At 39.1% G+C, this 21,029-nt stretch overlaps 1 protein-coding gene across 7 annotated transcripts in view; it reads left to right on the top strand.

Moving 5' to 3' along the window:
• The window catches only part of LOC128773888 (lysine-specific demethylase 6A-like), a 193,092-nt gene that overhangs the window by 44,445 nt on the left and 127,618 nt on the right, over window positions 1-21,029 (top strand). For all 7 annotated transcript variants that reach the window (XM_053891928.1, XM_053891929.1, XM_053891932.1 and 4 more), the window contains exon 4: window positions 14,599-14,648. In XM_053891928.1, the coding sequence (XP_053747903.1) occupies window positions 14,599-14,648 (50 nt within the window). The remainder of the gene's footprint in view (window positions 1-14,598; window positions 14,649-21,029) is intronic.

The raw sequence follows: 21,029 nt of genomic DNA on the forward strand, positions 1-21,029 counted from the left end.
CTTGGAAGACTGACCCTTTTACAATTATGTAGTATATTTTATGTGACTTTCTTAGTTTTGAAATCTGCTTTATCTGAAAGTAATATAACTACTGCTTTCTTTTGATTGGTGATCATGGTATGTTTTTTTCACCCATTTACTTTTTTACCTTAGATATCTTTATATATATTTCTTTTATTAAAAAAAAAAATTTAACGTTTATTCATTTTTTGATAGAGACAGAACGTGAGTGGGGGAGGGGCAGAGAGGGAGACACAGAATCCGAAGCAGGCTCCAGGCTCCGAACTGACAGCACAGAGCCCAACATGAGGCTCAAACTCACAGACCGTGAGATCATGATCTGAGCTGAAGTTGGACACTCAACTGATTGAGCCACCCAGGCGCCCCAAGATATCTTTACGTTTATAGAAGGTTTCTAGTTTATTATATGTAGCTAGTTGTAGATTTTTGATTCATTCTTACAGTCTTTCTTAATTTGTGCATTTATTTACTTTTTTAAATTCTGTTTTCAAATGTTTGTTTTTTGAGAGAGAGAGCAAGAAGACAAGAAAACCCGGGGGGGGGGGGGCGGGGGAAGGGAGGGGTAGAGACAGAGACCCGGAATGCCTAGCAGGTGCCAAGCTCTGAGCTGTTAGCACACAGCCTCATGTGGTGCCCAAACTCACGAACTGTGAGAACTAAGCCGAAGTCACACACTTAACAGACTAAGCCACCCAGGTGCTCCTTTTGTGCATTTAGACCATTAATGTTCAGAGTAGTACAGATTAATAGCTGCAGTATTTGTTACCGTTTTGTCTTTATTCTTTGTTCCTATTTTTGTCATCCAGTCTTTTCTACCTTTGTGATTATGAAGGGTTCCATTTCTTCTACTTTCTTAGCACTTTGTAAATTTTTTTTTAATAAACACTTATTTTTGAGAGAGAGTGAGAGTGCGAGCAGGAAGGGGCAGAGAGAGGGAGACACAGAATCTGAAACAGCCTCCAGGGTCTAAGCTGTCAGGACAGAGCCTGATGGCGGGGCTCACCCCACAAACTGAGATCATGACCTGAGCTAAAGTCAGACACTTAACACTTAACCGACTGAGCCACCCTGGTGTCCCTGTAAAAAGTTTTTTGAAATGCCTGCCCTAGCTTAATCAACATAGATATATAAGGTATCCATGTCAACTTCCAAATAATGCTACATTGTGGTATGAGAATGTTACATTGGTAAAGTAATCCTAGTTCTTCTGTCCCTTGTGTCATTGATGCCATTCATTTCATGTCATATACAGGCAGTATTTACACTGTGTACCCAGTTTACACTGGGGTGATTTAAGAATTTTTGACTTTGTACTGTAGGGAAAAATTGGCATTCAGTAGAAGTTATATTTGAATTTTGAATTTGGCTCTTTTCCTAGGCTAATGATAATGTGTTTTATGATGTGATATGGGGCTGGTCAAGAAAGAACTTTTGAGATGTTTTCAGTGCAGAAAGTTATTTTTATTAAAGCATGTAGACAGGACTACTGGGCAGAAAGAGCTGCAATGGGATTGTAAGGAATGACTGATTATATATACTTTTAAGTTGGGTGGGGTAGAGATAAAGGAAATTTCCAGAAGGATTTTCCTGTGTTAAAAAATAGAATTACAGTATCCTGGAGGTCCCAGAAAAAAAGGTTGCTTTTTGCCTCTAGTCAAGTATTAACAGTAAGGCTTTTGTGAGTGCCTTGAGGAGTGTCATACTCTCCCTATCTCAATTTTTTGTCAGTGGGCTGTAAGTTTTAAGAATATTTAGTTTTTGATGTGCCTGGGTGGCTCAGGTGGTTAAGTATTTGATCTCCTGGCATGGGTTCGAGCCCCCAGTCAGGCTCTGTCAGCACAGCCTGCTTCTACTTCTGTGTCTCCTACACTTTCTGCCCCTCCCCCTGTCATGCTGTGTCTCTCTCACCCGTAAAAATGAATAAATGTTAAAAAAAATTTTTTTTTAAAGGAATGTTTAAGGGGTGTGTGGGTGGCTCAGCCAGTTGAGTGTCTGACTTCAGCTCAGGTCATGATCTTGTGGTCCGTGGGTTCCGGCCCTCCGTTGGGCTCTGTGCTGACAGCTCAAGAGTCTGCAGCCTGCTTTCGATTCTGTGTCTCCTTCTCTCTCTGCCCCTCCCCTGCTCACACTCTGTCTCTTTCTCTCTCAAAAATAAATAAACATTAAAATTTTTAAAACGAACATTTAGTTTTATTTATTTTGAGAAAAACAAAGACAGTTGTGAGTTGGGGAGGGACAGAGTGGTTGTGGTGGGGGGTGGTGTGTGGAGAGAGAGAATCCCAAGTAGGCTCTACACTGCCAGGGCAGAGCCCCACATGGGCTTGAACCCATGAACCATGAGATCATGACCTGTGTCCAAACCAAAAGTCAGATATTTGACTGAGCCACCCAGGTGCCACAAGGACATTTTCAAATCTCCATTTCGTTTGCTTTTATTCTCATCAGTAAGATACTTTCTTCTACTACTAAGCAGCTGCAGTTTTTACCAAATGATAATTTTTTTCCTTAGTTAATACCAATTGCCAAATAACCAAAACATTTGATGGCAAGTAAGTAATTTATTCAGTGGCCAGAGGATGCAGAAAAGGAGATCATGGTCTAAAGGCACCTTCTTCTTTTTTTTTAAATTTTTTTCTTTTTAACGTTTATTTATTTTTGAGACCGAGAGAGAGCGTGAAAGGGGGAGGGTCAGAGAGAGAGGGAGACACAGAATCTGAAACAGGCTCCAGGCTCTGAGCGGTCAGCACAGAGTCTGACGAGGGGCTTGAACTCACAGACCGCGAGATCATGACCTGAGCCGAAGTCGGACACTTAACTGACTGAGCCACCCAGGAGCCCCTAAAGGCACCTTCTTGATAAGGTCTCATGGTTGTGGTTTTGGCTTAGGGTAATTAATGGGCTGGTAAGCAAGGTGACCTAGGACTTATTGGTGAAAGCAGGTTTTGGAGGTGGGGAGCTTCTCAGAATCAGAATCTGACCTCTTTTCTTCCCTTAAGTGGATGCAGTTGGATCTGTCATGATGCTGGTAGATGTAGTTTTAATGTTAATGTTATTATTATTTTAAGTAGGTGGTGGTGGTGGTAGTGGTTATTATTATTATTATTTACTTTATTTTTTTAAGTAGGCCTCACTCCCAGCCGGGAGCCCAGTGCAAGGACTTGAAATTATAACTTGAACTCACTGAGATCCAGACCTGACCTGAGATGAAGAGTGGGTAGCATAACTGACTGAGTCACCTGGCAGCCCTTTATTAATATAATTAGATGGTAATGATCCCATTGTCATCTGGAGGGGGTTAGCAGGCGTCTGAACAGGATGAAACTGGTTGATAAAGTGGGTCATGGCGCTTGCTTGTGATTTCTGGCATCCAACCTTAGATTCCGGTGGCAAGTATAACTTGCTGAGAATGGCTAGAAAACAGGATTATTGTTGCTTGTTTGTAGCTTTTTAGTGAGTCCCTGGTGAACACAACGAGATGAATATTCTAATTAGCCCTGGGTTCATCAGGGTAAACAGCCAGTACACTGACAACCATTCTTCACCCATACAACCATTACAACCATTTGTTTTTCATTACAGTATTCAGTAAATTGTACGAGGATTCATCACTTTATCATAAATTGTGTTAGATGATTTTTGCCAACATTAGGCTAATATTGTAGTAGGATTCTTGCACAGAGAGTTGTGACTTGAAGGCTTTTCTTTCCACAAAGCAACTTTATTTGTGCCAGCACTACTCCGTTGGGTTTGCATTTACATCTGAACAACTGAGCCTGGAACACCACGTGGTGTCGTTTTTTAAATATATTTTCCACTTCTTTGTCTCCTATGTATGGTAACATGCAAAATGATTAAGCGGTCTCATGTTACAAGGTCATGAGGGATATTGTCATATACACGTATAACTAACTAGGTTGCCTTCAGGTTTTTTGTTATCTCCTTGGGGAGAGGACCCTATCACATTCCCTCCTTTGATGCTTGGACCCCTCTATTTTAGGTCAGAGAGCATCATCTTGGTTTAGATGTTTATATTTTTATAACATTATTACATGAGTGGCTGTCCTTTTAAATTATGGCCTCAATGAGGCTGGAGACAGACTGTACAACCAGTGGAGCTAAAAGCAACGCAGGATTAAGCACCCTCCCAGAATTAGGAGAATAATTTTTATGAGAGTTTTGAATCCTCTGAAAGTTGAAAATCATCCTCCAAATAACTCCCTGGGGTTTTAACCATTCCAGGTTTGGATGGGGACATGAGCAATCCTTTTCATTTGATATGTGATCTCCTCGATGACTTTCTCTCATCATCTATCTGTAGGCAGCAGTTGCTTAGGTTAAACTTTTCACAAAATCTTCCCTCAGAAACAAGCAGGTAATCTAAGGTTTGCTGCTTGGCTAGTAAGCTAAGAACTCTGGCACTTTCACTGATTGTAATTTGTACAACTGCTTGCAGTCTGATTATGTGGGTGAACATGTAAATGGGACCCAGGACCCATCCTCTGCCCAGGTGACAGGTCCATATTACTGGATTATAAGCTCCAGAGGCCATTTATCATCTTTTTAGTTGCCAATTTGTAAGGCACACTGCTTTCTTTGAGTCTCCCTCTCCCCATATACTTGGACTCCCAAATGTTTCCCTCTGGCAAGTAGGAGCAGGAAGAAAGATGGACAAATAGTTTCCAGCACATATGACCCTGACCAGACTGAGGGAGATAATATAGAGGCTGTTTGTCCACATACCTAGTACGTTGCACTTGGGGCCTGCCATTTGATGGCTACACTGACATTGTATCAGGCCTCTCGGAGATGAAAGAAGTTAGACAGTGGTGGGGATCTGGATCAAGATGATCTGGGGTCCACCACCAGTCAGTTTTTCAGACAGTTGGGTTATAAAATCTGTGGCTTAGGCATGTTAAGTTTTTAACAGAGACAACAATGAACTTTTTCCCCATCAGGCAAAACAGTTTTTCCCAATAATTGAGCTTTAGAGGAGCCAAACCCCAGTAATAGGATTGGATATTTTATTACAAGGTTTGTGGGACTAATTTTCTAGTCTCTTATGGCCACTTCCCCATGTTGGTACCAACCAAGTATCGTATCCACAAAAGGAAAGTGAGTGTTAACAGAAACCTCTCACCACATGTCAAGCTGGCTAGGGCGGCTTTGGCCAATCCTATAGCAAAGAGTAGAGCAAGAATCACAGTAATAGAAACAAGTCACAACAGTGCATCACAGTAAGGAAACAGAGAATAAGGACAGTCTTCTGTCTTACTGGACCGTTAATTCCTTAATTCCTCAGGCTTCTGCCGTGAGTAGATTAGTCAGCTTCCAGAGTTACTAAAGCAGGGCTGCAATCTCCCAGAGGCTCTGGAGTTGCAGATTGCTTCAGTATGGTCAGCTTACACGGTGTTGATGGATCAGGAAGGCACTCCCAGTTTGAAGGTGCTGGCTTTACTCTGCTTTAGTGAATCCAGGGAACCACTTTAGCTACCTTTACTGCAGTAGGGGTGGACAAAATGACAGTGAATGGGCCTCTCTAGAGGGCCTTTAGGGGTTGGACATTTTACTTTTTTATCCATATTGCATCCCCTGGTTTAAAAGGGTGAGTGTCTATGGTCAGCTCCCTGACCCAGAGGTGTAAGGTGGTTAGGGTAAAGCTAAGGGCCCCCATGTGTTGCCTTAGGGTCTGTCTCATTTAGATCCTCCCTTATGCCCTTGATAATTGGGGGAGCGTGCCCGTAAAGGATTTCCTAAGGGGAGAACCCCATCTGCTTCTTTAGCTTCCCACTTTAGCTGCAGCCGGCCTCCCTGAAGGTCTCTTATTTCTCCCTGCCTAATGTCAACCCTTTCCTTATTTATTTCTTCCCTGGAAATAGGGCCTGTAAGTGCTGTTAGGGAACAGGGACGATGACCGTTCTGGCTTCTTCAAGCTGATAAGGGGTGGTGAAAGGGTATAGCAGTTAGTCTACTCAAGGGTTGGTCAAGTGGCCCACCAGCATGGTTTTACAGGAAGGCTCGCAGGCATGAGGCGGCATAAACATTAGCAGACACAGAGAGAAAAACACAAAGGAAAGATTACACTGACCACTAAGATGGCATCTTAAGATAATGTCTGCAGTTTCCAAACCTGTCAAACAATTCTAGGAGAGACCCTGAGTCTGTAACCATATATCAGGGAATCTCTCTCATAACCCAGGTTATGGAGAAGCAGGAGCAGGAAGTAATCAATGGTGGCTCTTTTTTCAAGAGTTTGGCCCTAACTTAATTTAAAAAAAGTTTTAAAGCATCTAATGTTTGTGAGGTATTATTTAGAGTTTTGCTGAGTATAAGGAGACAGTTTATTTTGAGATGTAAAACTTTTGCAAGAGCCAGGAGTTCTACTAGAGAAAGAGTCAAAGCAGCCATTTACCAGTGTTACTTTGTAAGTTTTTAGGTAACCCATACCTGGATATTATTTTATAAAGCAGAATTTTTATTACTATTTCTGTGCCTTTTCTGTCCTGTAGGGGAAAACCTTTACCCAATTAGTGAAAGTGTTAACCCATACCAAGAGATGCTGGAATTCCTTTGACCTTGGTGTATGAGTGAAACTTAATTATCAGTCTTTTCTGGATAGCTTCCAGTCTTGATTGCCTGTGAGGGCAAGTTTGTGGTTGAAAGGATTGCTTTTAAGACATACTCCACAGGCTGATACTACTTGCAGAACTGTCATTGACAGATTTTTTTTCTTCAGTAAACATCCTTTTGGCCATATGATAAATTTTGTCCCTCCCTCAGTGAAAGGCCTTATACTGTATTTTAATGATGTTTTTAAGGTCTGTGGTCTTGGTGATAGTAATTGCCCTGCTTTGTTTGTAACCATTCCAAGGGCTGGAGACGTGTCTAGGAGTCATACCCCAGTTTATTTTCTTGAGAAAGTAGATGGGATTGAGTTTCCTTTAATTAATTGATATAACAGGCAAACTATTTTCTTGAAACCTGGTACTTACAGTATCTAATAATTCCCCAAAACTCACCTAATTGTTTATCTGTCCAGGGATTAGTAGCACCATAGTCTCTAATTTAGTTATGATATCCCTTTCTAGTGAGGGAGTAAGGCTCTCTGGCATTATCAGGAAGGAATGAGAAAAAATTAGATTTCCCCATATACATCTCAGGGGCTGAGAGAAAAATTTACATAGAAGTTTCCCAGGGATGCCAGTAATCATCATGCTGCGTTTGGATAGTTGGCCTGGAGTGGAAAGGAGGACAGAAAAGGTAGCTCTGGTGTTAAGGAAATCAGCCAGTTTTCCTTCTATATTTAGAGTTACCTGAGGCTCTGGATTTCTGTTACTTTAGGGGAACTACTATGAAGAGCCCCAGCCTGGTTAATCCTTTCCAGGGACATTGGTTATCTGAGCCCTCACACATAGAGGTCCCCAAGGGCATTCAGATCTCCAGTGATTGTATCTACATAAGGGGCATGGCTTATTTTGGTTGTCCTCTCTGAGGACAGTTTGTATTGGGGCCAAACCTTTGTGCAAAAAAAAAAAAAAAAAAAAAAAAAAAATCACAATGCATTCCAAAGGAATATCTATGGAAAAGGAGGAAAGGTGTTCCTTGTCTCAGTTTCCTAAAGCTGGCCAGGAGAAACATCATTTACTGACCCCGCGTTTTTGACTGGATGTGCCACCGGCAGCCAAAAGCCCTGTCAGTCTTGGGAGGTGCTGAGTGAGAGTAGTCATTCTTACTCAGGTTTGACCCTACCTCCTAACCTGGTCTTTCCTGTTTTTTCTTACCCGTCCCATTTCCTGCCTGCAAGACCTTAGGGGTATGGACTGTGACCAAGCAAGACTTTCCTGGTTTCCTGGTTGTCGTAGCACGCGTTAGTTTTATTTTGGGCCAGCAGTAACTTACATGTTGATCATTGCCCACTGAAAGAGGGAGTTAAAGAGCCAAAGTCAAGGTCTGTCTTCCTGCCTTTCGGAACTATGCCCACATAAATTATGTTTCACCTCTGTGGATATCCATTTTTGGCATACAGTGGGCTAAGTTCAGTAAAATGGCTCTCATGTTCCTATTCCAGCCCTCACATGGCAGAGGCATCCATTCCTCTGCTGAACAGAACAACACAAATGTAGAGGATTTGGAGGCTGGCAGCAAGAGTATTATCATTTTCCCAGCCTTTGGATCAGAGGAGGAGAAATTTTAATCTTAACACAGTATACTTTTAAAATCCATTTATTTTAACCTTAGTCTGTCCTGACCACACATAAAATTTCTTTTTAAAGATTTCCCTTTATGAACCTTCTACAACTTTTCTTTGCACTTAGATTTTTTCCCAAGCCATTTCTCTCCAAATAATCAGTCTCATTTAGGACATTTTATTTTTACCTTCAACAAAAATATATTTTCCTTTCTTATATGTTTCTTTCATATCTCCTACTTTTCTACATAGTTGATTTTCCTATTTTTATCAGTTTTAACTACCGTTAGCAGAATTTTAACTCTTAGGAACCTTAGTCTTCAGTGAAAACTAAGTAGTAACCACTTGTGAACTCTTATGTTACATCAGATTTTTTTTAGAAGGCAAACTTATGAATTCATTAAGCATAAAGCATGTTTTCCCACAGATCCAAATGTCCTTAGTTTCTCTGCCACAAGTCAGAAGCACAAACCTACATCTTGTAATTAATTAGTGCATTAGCCCCTTACCTCATTGGATATCGAATGAATTCAATCTCAATTTATCATGCAAGCAAAACTTTAATGTTTTAGGTTGCCAGTGACTTTGAAAACTATCTTAACAATTAGCCATGAAAACTTTGAGACAGACAAAATTAACCATCATTTTAAGTCACCTTTTTGCTGAAAAATTGCAACACAGATAATGAGCTTATTTAGAAAGCTCTTGGTAAAATCTTTAGAAACCTTAGGTGGAAAAAAGTCTTATATGTTTAATGATGATAACTCTAAAGATTTGTCTATTTGAAACCAGCAAATTTACATCCATTTAAATACTAGTATGTTCCATCTGAGTCCATTTTAAAATTAATCCATTTCCACCTGGGGCATGAATGGGAAAATCTAAGTGGGTGGGCTTTGCTCCATGACCTCTAGGGTGGGAGGTGGAGTTGATGGTGCCTGAGGCATTGGGGAGCCAATTATTCAGACCACCCCCCAGGTGGTGCTGCAAAGAGGTGGGGGAGGGAAAAGGCAAAAGAGGACCGCTACCAGCAGAAGGCAGAGAAAGAATTCCGTTTTAAATCGTCTCAGCTCAGACAGAAGAACTGACTCCAGGTTTTGTTTTGTTTTGTGTTTTGTTTTGTTTTGGTTTTCCACTTGTGGAATTAGACAGTCCATGTCAATCTGCAGAAGACTGGGAATTTTCCTAAAGGAAAAGAAGTTTCAGCAGCAAGTTGGGAATTATTTCTTAAAGTTCCCATTCTGAGGTAGAATAACCAGAGACAGTTAGTTCTAATTATCATAGTGACCCAGGAAACGAATGAGACACAAGTCCCCACACACAGTCAGCCAGCAACTCCCAATTCATTGCCCAGTATCTTAGAGTTGCAGTGTCATTCCTCAGGCCTTGTGGAACTACTAGGGCAACTCTGGGAGGTGATCAGGCTCCCCCTCTGCCTCTTAGGGCAGGTCTGCCAGAACGCGAACCTGAATTCTTACCAGTCTGTTGGGCAGTGCTTCCTGAGCTGCTTCTGGGCCTCGGGTTCTGTTTGTGCACATGAAGCCCTCGCCCCGATGCACAGGGAGGGCTAGTTTCCTGCAGACCCAGCAGTCCACTGGTGCCAGGCAAGGTTTCATCTCCGGGCGTCCCGAAGTTTGTACCCTGGTGGCAAAGGAGGTGGAAACGCACTGTCTCTGAATGCCAGACGAGCCCCCAAGTAATGTTTCAGGATTCTCGCACAGAGTTGTGACACTGAGGCTTTTCCTTCCAGAAAGCAACTTTTTATTCCTGCTGGCACGGCTCAGTTGGGTTCATACCAGAAGAACTGGGCCTCAAACACCATGTGGTGTAGTGTTTTATATATTTTCCACTTCTTTGTCTCCCGTATATGATAACATACAAACATGTATTCTGATTAAGTGGTTTCATGTTATAAGATTGTGAGGGATGTTGTCATGTACATGTATAACCAGATTGCCTTGAAGCTTTTTTCCTTTCTCTTCGTACAGAGGGGACCCTACCACAGTGTAAGGGTTCTGAGCATAGTTAAGGTAGGCTAGGCTGAGCTATGATGGATGGAGGCAGGTTCGGTGTGTTAAATGGATTTTCAATTTATGATATTTTCATAACTTTTTTAAAAATTTTATTTTTGACAGAGAGACAGAGCATAAGCGGGGTAGGGGCAGAGAGAGGGGGAGACACAGAATCGGAAGCAGGCTCCAGGCTCTGAGCTGTCAGCACAGAGCCCAACGCAGGGCTCGAACTCACAGACTGCGAGATTATGACCTGAGCCGAAGTCGGATGCTCAACCGACTGAGCCACCCAGGCTCCCCAATTTATGATATTTCCAAATTACAGTGGGAATTTTGGATAAACTCTGTAAGTTGAGGAAGACGTGTATATGTAAGATCTACAAAATGTGTTTAATTAAAAAACATGGGCGGGGGCGTGCCTGGGTGGCTCAGTCTGTTAAGCATCTGACTTCAGCTTAGGTCATGATCTCATGGTCCATGGGTTCGAACCCCACATTGCATTCTGTGTTGACAGCTCAGCACCTGGAGCCTGCTTTGGATTCTGTGTCTCCCTCTCTCTCTGCCCCTCCTCCACTCACACACTCTTTCTTTCAAAATTAAATAAACATTGAAAAAAAAACCACAGGTTGATGTTATTTTGAATGGTTATCTTTTAGATCAGTTAGTTAATAAGAAAAATAAAAGATTTTATATTTACTCATATTTACTTGTGCTTTCTTCACGTGGTTTGGAGTTACTGACCTTTTTATTTTCTTCTTTTAACATTTTTTTTTTTGGTCAGGCAGCTCCTCTGCCATCAGTTTCAATATTTGCTTCTTTGAGAAAGTATTTTGCTTTCACTTGTTATAGGTTTATTTTTGAGGTAGAGAGTGCACGCACATGTAAGATATGGTGGGGGGAGCAGTGAGAGAGAGAGAGAGAGAGAGAGAGAGAGAGAGAGAATCCAAAGCAGGCTCTGCAGAACCTTAAACTCACAAACTGTGAGATCATGACCTGAGGTGAAAACATGACTTGGTTGCTTAGCCCACTAAATTACCCACGCGCCCCTCTCCTTTTCTTTGAATGATAATTGTGCAGTGTACAAAATTGTATCGTACCCCTCCCACCCGCCCCCCCAACAGTTTAAACATACTGTTCTCATCTTCTTCCTTACATGGTTTCTGAGAGGTTGAATAATTGATATCATTTTTCATCTTCGTTTCCTCTAGTTTCTTTCTAGATTGTTTTCTAAAAATCATTTAACGGTGGCTCAGTCTGTTGAATGTAGAACTCTTAATTTTGGCTTAGGTCATGATCTCAGGGTTGTGGGGTTAAGCCCCACATTGAGCTTTGTGCCTTGTGTGGAGGCTCCTTAGGATTCTTTCTTTCCCTCTGCCTGTCCCTCACTTTCTCACACTCAAGAGTGCTGTCTTTGTGTCTCTCTCTCTCAATTTTAGTTTCTGTTGTTTCAAAATGATATGCCTGAGTTTTTATTTTTTGCTTTGGATGTTTTTCTTGCTTGGTATTCTCTGAGCTTCCTGGGTGTGAGATTTATTGTCTGACTTTAATCTTGGGAGAAAGTCTCTGTCATTATTGTTCCAAATAATTCCTCTGCTCTTTTCTCTCTGTTTTACGTTTTGTCCAAAGTCCTTTGAAATTATATTCTTTTTTTGTTTTATTTTCTTTTCCCTCCAGCGATATTCCCTGCCTTTTGGTTTTTGAGGATTCTGCTGTTACATTCTGCATCTCAGATATTCTTTCCACAACTGTATTCAGTCCCCTAATAATAACTTTTTGAAGTTTGACATTTCTTCTTGATCCTTAGTTGTGATTTTTATTTCTCTGCTTCCATTGCGTATTTGTTCTTGCATGCTGCTCTGTTGATACACTATCTTTAGCATATTGTAGTTTTAAATTCTGTCAGAGAAATTCAGTTTACCTGCTATGTCTGGTTCCATTGCTGTTCTGTTTCTTTAAATTATGTCTTTTTGCTTGTGGTATGTCTCATAATTTTTTCTTAATGTGTTGATGTGGGGTATCAATTAAAAGAGCTGCTATAAATAGGCCGTTAGTAATGTGGTAAACTGGCAGGGGAGCAAAAGTCTCTTATTAAGACTTCAGGTTGGAAAGTGAAGGCATTTTTCAGTTCTTTTTCCTCACTTACATTAAGAAGGACTAGAATAGGCTGGAGTCGGGTATTTCTTTTACTTTCTTGAACAGCTAGGCTCTGATAGTTTGTAGGTTACCTGCTGGATAACCATTTTCACCTGAAGGCAAACTTCTTTAAGAAGACCTTGGTACTCTGAGATATTTCAGAGCATTCCTTTTTCCCTTTGTTTGCCCAAAAGTTGAGGTTTTTCTGATATGTTGTGGAAATCTGGGACCTTAAAAGTGAGCTTCACAATATTTTGGGAGTCTCCTAGGCCTAAGTGCCCTGAATTTTTTAAAATCTCAGGCTTTTGACTTTTAGCCTCTAGAAAATTGTCACTTGTGGTTAAGATTTTCCTCCCCTGACATTGCTTTACTGGGGTGGTTGCCTCTGGACAGTGTCTCCCATGGTAATTTGTGACTTCTTGTGTTACTAGTTTTTCTTCTTTAGATTTTTGTTTTAAAAAGAACTCCTGTAGTCATTTAGTTATATCTTAGACTTAGAACGTATTGTATTACAGGAGATGATTCTTACATATACAGTAGTGTTTCTAGTCATAAGTTTGGTTGTTTAAAAATTCGGATTATTTTCATTTTATGATGTTTGAAAAAGTTTTCCTTGTTAAGATTTTTTTTTTCCTCTAAGTGTGTAGTGAATTGCATGAAAGGATATTAGCTAATGTTTACAGTTCTGTTGTGATGTCTGAAATTCATTACAGTGATTGATTGTTCAAGATAATGAAAATCCTCAGCATGTTACATAGTATGTACAATGCGCTCCTCAGGTTTACTGCTGATATTTTCATTTTATTTTGACTTTCAGGGCAATGTTCATTCCTAACTATATTTTATTGTAAATGTTCTCCCTGGGATACTTGAATGAATACATTAAAAGATAATCTGATTCCATTGGAATTATGCTGGAGGTTCCTGTTTTCATCTTAAATTTTTTTAATTGCCACAATTCTAATATGTTAAAGTGACTGTTTACTCTTTCACTTTTTTACATTACTGTGTGTTTTTATAAAACTTTATTTTTAATGTTTATCAAAAAAATTTTAAAAACATTTATTCATTTTTCAGAGTGAGAGAGACAGAGCATGAGCAGGGAGGGGCAGAGAGACTGGGAGACACAGAATCGGAAGCAGGCTCCAGGCTCTGAGATGTTAGCACAGAACCCCACCCCAGGATTGAACTCACGGAACACGAGGTCATGACCTTAGCTGAAGTCAGGTGCATAATTGCCTGGGCCACGCAGGCGCCCCAGTGTTTATTTATTTTTGAGAGAGAGAGACAGAATGGGAGTAGGGGAGGGGCAGAGAGAGACACACACAGAATCTGAGGCAGGTTCCAGGGTCTGGGCTGTCTGCATAGAGCCCAACGTGGGGCTTGAACTCAGCAGACACATGATCATGACCTGAGCCGAGGCCAGATGCTTAACCAACTGAGCCACCCAAACAGCCATACCTTACTGTGCCTTTTTCTTAAAGTTTGAGAGGACCCACTTTATGTGATTCCATTCCTTTTGTACCCTTAGGGGGATTAGGGAGCATGGGAATAACTATTTTGAAGTAAAATTGAAGCTAGTAGTCAAAGGTAGTGTTGATTGTATAAAGGGAAGTATGTATGCATGTCATTGTAATTTTCTGGGAAGTGATTCTCATTTTGAGAAAAAATTAGAAAATTCACTATATAGTATATGGTAGCCTTAGAAAATTCCCAGGATATTTGGTCCACGAGGGAATCCAAATTGATTGAATTAATTACCAAGACTTGACCATTTGTTTTAGTGCAAGAATGAAATTTGGTAATAGTTTTTATATACTTGATCTTCTGTAGGTCATTTATTTCCATTACTTTCATGGTAGTTGGTAGTCTGTAAACAGTTGTTTGGTTGTTTAAAAGAAAATTTTTTTAATGTTTACTTATGTTTGAGAGAGTGTGTGTATGTGAGCAGGGCAGGGAAAGTGAGAGACAGAGATAGAACCTGAAATAGGCTCCAGGCCTGTCTGAGCTGTCAGCACAGAGCCTGATGTGGGGCTGGAACCCACCTAGCCTTGAGATGATGCTTTGAGTTGAAGTCCGAAGCTTAACCAACTGAGCCACCTAGGCACCCGTAAATTGTTTGGTATTTATAGCACAGTTCACTGAGACATGGGCTTGATGGGCAGCTTATTAAAGTTTTGAAATCTTTGTTGTGGATTTTCAAATGGGACATAAAAAATTTGCCAATAATTATTTTCTGTTTTGCAGCATTATCTGCATATCAGAAATACTACAGTTTACAGACTGACTACTGGAAGGTTAGTACACATTTGAATGTCAATTTTGTTTTCTTCTTTTGGTTCATATTACACAAAATAGTACATGGAGACAGGAAAAGATCTAACTTTCTCTCAGCTATTTTATGTTGAACTATCTTGTTGAAGAAAAAAAGTGCTGTTCCTTTAAAGTTCAAAGCTGGAAATGAATGAAGGGTGAATGATGGTTTTTTTGAAGATGGTTGTTAGGCTGTATGCTAAGGGTACCATGCCTCATTTTTATGTTTTTGCTGTGATTGGAATTCTGGGGAGAATTAAAACTGTTTATTTAAGAATCCCTACTTAAATGAAGAATTATATATAAAGATAAATTATCCATTGTGTTAAATCAGTTTAAGAAAAGATAAACTAGCAGATCAATCTTTTTTACAGCATGGATACTTTTCAAGTATGTTACAGGTAGCTTATATAGATTGCTTTTCAACAATGACTGTTATTTTACACCACAAAACAAATTTGTCTTATAATAGGATATAAGCCATAATCATAATCAGTTTTTAGGCATAAGTGCCATGAGGATTAGTTATAGATAGCATTGTGTGCATGAATGGGAAATTGTTTAGGTTACCCCAAATCCATGTTTGAGTCCCTAATTTAAAAAAAAAAAATTTTTAACCTTTATTTATTTTTGAGACAGAGAGAGACAGAGCATGCACGGGGGAGGGGCAGAGAGAGAGGGAGACACAGAATCGGAAGCAGGCTCCAGTCTCTGAGCCATCAGCCCAGAGCCCGACGCAGGGCTCGAACTCATGGACCTCGAGATCGTGACCTGAGCCGAAGTCGGACGCCCAACCGACTGAGCCACCCAGGCGCCCCTTGAGTCCTTAATTTAAATGAAAGTGGAGTGGAAAGAAACAGTGAAAAAAACTAGAATTTACTTAATCCATAAATATTCTAATAAATTTTTTAAATTTTGTTTTAAAAAATTTTGTTGACACCTATAAAAATACAATTTAGTCTACTATAGACTACATCCATTCAGAGGTTTAAATTTCAGTGTTTTGTTTTTTTTTAACTTTATCGTTAAGTAATTTCTACCCCCAACATGGGATTCAGACTGAAAACCCCATAGATATGAGTTGCATGTCCTTCCAACTGAGCCGGCTACCAGGTGGTTTGTTTGTTTATTTTCTGTTTTTAAATTTTTTAAAGTTAATTTAATTTGAAAGGGGAGGGGTAGAGGGAGAGAGGGAGACGCAGGGCTCAAACTTAAAGAACTGTGAGATCCTGTCCTGAGCTGTAATCAAGAGTCAGATGCTTAACAGACTGAGCCACCCAGGTAACCCCCAAGTGATTTTTAATCAGCACAGTTGAATAACCATCACCACATTCAATTTTGGAATATTTTCATCATATGAAAATGAAACCCTGTATACTCTCCCCTAATCCCCTTAAACCTTTCCCTAAGGAACTATTATTTTGTTGTTACATATTTGCCTAGTTTTTGGTCTGGCTTTTTCACTTAACAAAATGTTTTCAAAGTTCATCCCTGCTGTAGCTTGTATAGCTAGTATTTAATTTTTTTTTAAATTTTAATTACTGTATACTTAACATACAGTGTTAACATTAGTTTCATGTGTATAGTATAGCGATTCACAATTCTGAACTTTCCTCAGCACTCATCAGGATGAGTGTGCTGTTAATCTTTTCACCTGTTTCACCCCCTCTCCAACCACCTGTCCTCTGGTAAACATCAGGTCTTTCTCGATAGTGAAGATTCTCTTTTTTGTTCCTTTTTTTCTGTGCTTTGTGCATTTGTTTTGTTTCTTAAATCACATATGAGTGAAACAATACGATATTTGTCTTTGTCTGACTTAAGTTGCTTAATGTTACAATCTCTAGATTCATCCATGTTGTTGCAAGTGGCAATATTTTTTTTATTTTTAATGACTGAATGATACTCCATTGTATACATATACATACATCTTCTTTATCCATTTATCCAGCTGCAGACACTTGGGCTGTTTCCATAATTGGCTATTGTAGACCATTCTGGAAAAAATATTTAGGTACATATATCCTTTGAATTAGTATTTTTGTATTCTTTAGGCAAATACCAATTAGTGCAAATACTGGATCACAGAGTAGTTGTATTTTTTATTTTTATTTTTTTAGAGTTTATTTATTTATATTGATAGAGAGCATGATCAAAGTTGGGACAAGAGGGAGAGAGAATCCCAAGCAGGTTCCATGCTCAACACAGCCCAATACAGGATTCGATCCCATGAATGTGTTATCATGACCTGAGCCAAGATCAAGAGTTGGATGCTAAACCAACTGAGCCACCCAGTGGCCCCTAATTTTAATGTTTTTGAGGAAACTACATACTGTGTTCCATAGGGATTGCAGCAATTTGCATCCCAGTAGCAGTGCACAAAGGTTCTTTTTTCTCCACATCTTTGCCAAAGCTTGCTTTTTGTTGAGTTTTTGATTTGAGCCTTTCTGTAGGTGTTAGTGTCTCATTGTGGTTTTGAATTACATTTCCCTAATGATGAGTGATCTTGAGCATCCTTTCATGGATTGTTGGCCATTTGTCTTTTTTGAAGTAGTGTTCATGTCTTCAGCTCACTTTTAAACTGGATTATTTGTGGGTTTTTTGGTGTTGAGTTGTAGAAGTTCTATATATATGTTGGATACTAACCCTTTATCACATGTGTTATTTGCGAATATCTTCTCAAATTCAGCAGGTTTATTTTTGTTGATTGTTTCCTTCATTGTGCAGAAGCCTTTTATATTCATGTAGTCCCAGTAGTTTATTTTTGCTTTTATTTCTTGTATTTTAGGAGACGTAATTAGAAGAGTATTGTTAACAGCCAATGTAAGAGAAATTCCTGCCTGTGCTCTTTCTCAGGATTTTTATGTTTTCAGGTCTAACGTTTAAGCCCTTAATGCATTTTGAGTTTATTTTTGTGTATGGTATAAGAAAGTGATTCAATTTTATTCTTTTGCACTAAGAAAGTGATTTAGTTGTATTCTTTTGCACATGGTGCAAACACACCATTTGTTGTTGACTGCCTTTTTCCCATTGCTGATTCTTGCTCCCTTTGTTGAGGATTAATTGACCATCTTATCACAGATTTGTTTCTGGGCTTTCTGTCATGTTCATTGATCTTTGTGTATATTTTTGTGACCATTCCCTACTGTTTTGGTTACTACATCGTGTAGTATAACTTGAAATCTGAAATTGTGGTAACTGCAGATTGCTTTGGATGTTCATCAGTCTTTTGTGGTTCCATAAAAACTTTAGGATTGTTTGTTTTAGTTTTGGGAAAAATGCTGTTGGTATTTTGATAGGGATTGCATTAAATCTGGGTAGTGTGGACATTTTAACATTTGTTCTTCCAATCCCATGAATATGGAATATCTTTCCATTTGTTTGTGTCATCTTCAGTTTCTTTGATCAGTAGTTGTATAATTTTGAGAGTACATTTTCACTTCTTTGGTTAAGTTTATCTTAAGTATTTTATTATTTTGTGTGGAATTGTAAATGAAATTATTTACTTAATTTCTCTTTCTGCTGCTTCATTATTAGTTAATAGAAATGCAACAGATTTCTGTTCCTTGATATTGTATCCTGTGCTTTCATGAATTCATTTGAGTTTTAGTAGTTTTTTTTGTGGAGTCTTTAGGGGCTTCTTTTTTCTTACAGGTTATTTATTTTGGGAGAGAGAGTGAGCATGCGTGTGAGGGGAAGGCAGTAGAGAGAGAGAGAGAGCGAGAGAATCCCAAGCAGGCTCTGTGCCACTAGGCCAGAGCCTGATGTGGGGCTTGAAACTCAAGAACTGGGAGATCATGACCTGAGCCAAAACCAGGAGTCAGATCCTTGACTGACTTAACCAGCTGAGCCACTGACACACTCCAGGGGTGTCTGTATATATAGATCGTGTCATGTGCAAATAGTGAGTTTTATCTCTTCCTTAGTGATTTGGATGCCTTTCGTTCCTTTTAGTTGTCTGATTCCTGTGACTAGGACTTCCAATACTGTGTTGACTAATGGTGCTGAGAATGGATATCTTTCTTATTCCCGAGCTTAAGGGAAAAGCGCTCAGATTTTCCTGTGGGTTTTTCGTATGTGGCCTTTACTATGTTGAGGTAAAGTTGTTTAAACACAACAAAGGTGGTGGTTTTTTTTTTAATCATGAATAAATGTACTTTGTCAAATATTTTTTCTGTCTTTATTGAAATGATTATATGGTTTTTATCCTTTCTCATTGATTTGATTGATGATACATCACATTGATTTGTGAATATTTAACCACTCTTAAATTTTGGGAATAAATCTCAATTGATAGCATCAAATTTTTTTTTTTTTAATGTAGTTTTGTATTCCATTTGTTGATACTTTGTTGTGGATTTTTGCATCCATGTTCATCAAAGACACTCACCTGTAGTTTTCTTTTTTTGATAGTCTTTATCTTTTTCTGGTAACACTGGTCTCAGAATAAATTCAGGTTTTTCCCCCCTCTTCTATTTCTTGGAATATTTGAGAATAATAGATATCAGCTCTTCTTTTTTTCATTTTTAATAACCAACTGAGCCACCCCAGTACCCAGTATTAACTCTTCTTTATATGTTTGGTAGACTCTACCTGTGAAGCTTTGTAGTCCTCTAATATTTGGGGGAGGGGGTGTTTTGATTTTAGATTCAATTTTATTGCTGGTAATCAGTCTTTTCAAATTTTCTGTTTCTTCCTGCTTTAGTTTTGGGAGGTTATATATTTCTAGGAATTTATCCATTTCTTTTGGGTTGTTTAATTTGTTGGCATGTAACTTTTCATAGTGTTCTCTAGCCCGTTGTATTTCTGTGGTGTTGGTTGTTATTTATCCTCTTTGATTTTTGATTTTGTTTATTTGCACGCTGTCTTTTTGGGGAGAATCTCGTTTATCAATTCGAAAAATTTTTACTATTTTAATCTTTATTTTGATGGGGGAGAGGCAGACTCAGAGGGAGAGTGAGAGAATCTTAAGCAGGCTTCATGCCCAGCTCACAGCCCAATGTGGAGCTTGATCTCAGAAGCCGTAAGACCATGCATGACCTGAGCTGAAATCAAGAGTTGGATGTTTAACTGAGTGAACCACCTAGGTGGCCTTGGTTTATCAATTTTGTTGGTATTTTCAAGGAACCAACTCCTGATTTCATTGATACTTTCTAATGGATTTTTTTTTGAGTTTTTATAGCATTTATTTTTGCTCTCATTTTTATTCCTTCTTTCTGGTTTTCGGTTTTCCTTGTTTTTTGTTTTTGTTTTTTATTTTTTGTTTTTCCTAGCTTCTTTAGGTATAGGGTTAGGTTGTTTTCTTGAGATTTTTTTTTTGGTTCCTGAAATAGGCCTGTATTGATACAAACTCCCCTCTCAGAACAGTTTTGCTTCATCTCAGAGGTTTTGGACGTTACTTTCATTTTCATTTGTCTCATGTGTTTGATTTCCTCCTAATTTCTGTGTTCACCCATTCATTGTTTTTAGTAGCTTATTATTAACTGTGTATTTGTGCTTTCTTCAGAATTTTTCCTGTGGTTGATTTCTAGCTTAATTATGGTCAGAGAAGTTGCATGGTATGACTTTGATAGTTTTGAATTTATTGAAACTTACTTTGTGGCCTAATATTAGGTGATGTCTTCTGGAGAATCTCCCATGTGCACTTGAAAAGATCATGTGTTCTGCTATTTTAGGATGGGTTGTTTTGAATGTCTGTTAAGACCGTCTGGTCCAGTGTGTCATTTAAACGTCATTGCTTTCTTGTTGATTATATGTTTGGATGGTCTGTCTATTGATGTACGTAGGGTTTTACGTCCCCTACTATTATTGTCTTACTTTTAGTTACTTCCTTTATTTTGTTAATAACTGTTTTATGTATTTGGGTGCTTTCATGTTGGGTGCATAAGTATTTATAATTGTTTACCTTTTTGTTGGTTCTGTTTATTAATAGTGTCCTTTGTCTCTTATTACAGTCTTTGTTGTAAGATCTCTTTTGTCCTATGCAAGTAATGCTACCCCATCTTTCTTTTCACATCCATTTGTGTGATAAGTGCTTCTCCATCTCTTAACTTTCAGTCTGCTTGTTTTTAGGTCTGAAATAAGTCTCTTGACTATATAGATAGGTTTTGTTTTTTATCCACCCTGTCAACCTATCCCTTTTGCTTGGAATGCTTAAGCCTTTATATTTAAAGTTATTATAGGGGTGTCTGGGTGGCTCATTGGGTTGGGTGTCCCAGCTCTTGGTTTTGGCTGAGGTTGCGATCCTGAGGTTGAGATCAAACCCTACTTCAGGCTCTGTGCATTGGTAGCATGGAGCGTGCTTGGGATTCTCTCTTTCCTTCTCTCTCTCTGCCATACTGTCACTCGTGCGCTCTTTCTCTCTAAAT

Source organism: Panthera pardus, unplaced genomic scaffold (genome assembly GCF_024362965.1).
Source record: "Panthera pardus isolate Hobbes unplaced genomic scaffold, ASM2436296v1 HiC_scaffold_27, whole genome shotgun sequence".
Classification (NCBI taxonomy): Eukaryota; Metazoa; Chordata; class Mammalia; order Carnivora; family Felidae; genus Panthera; species Panthera pardus.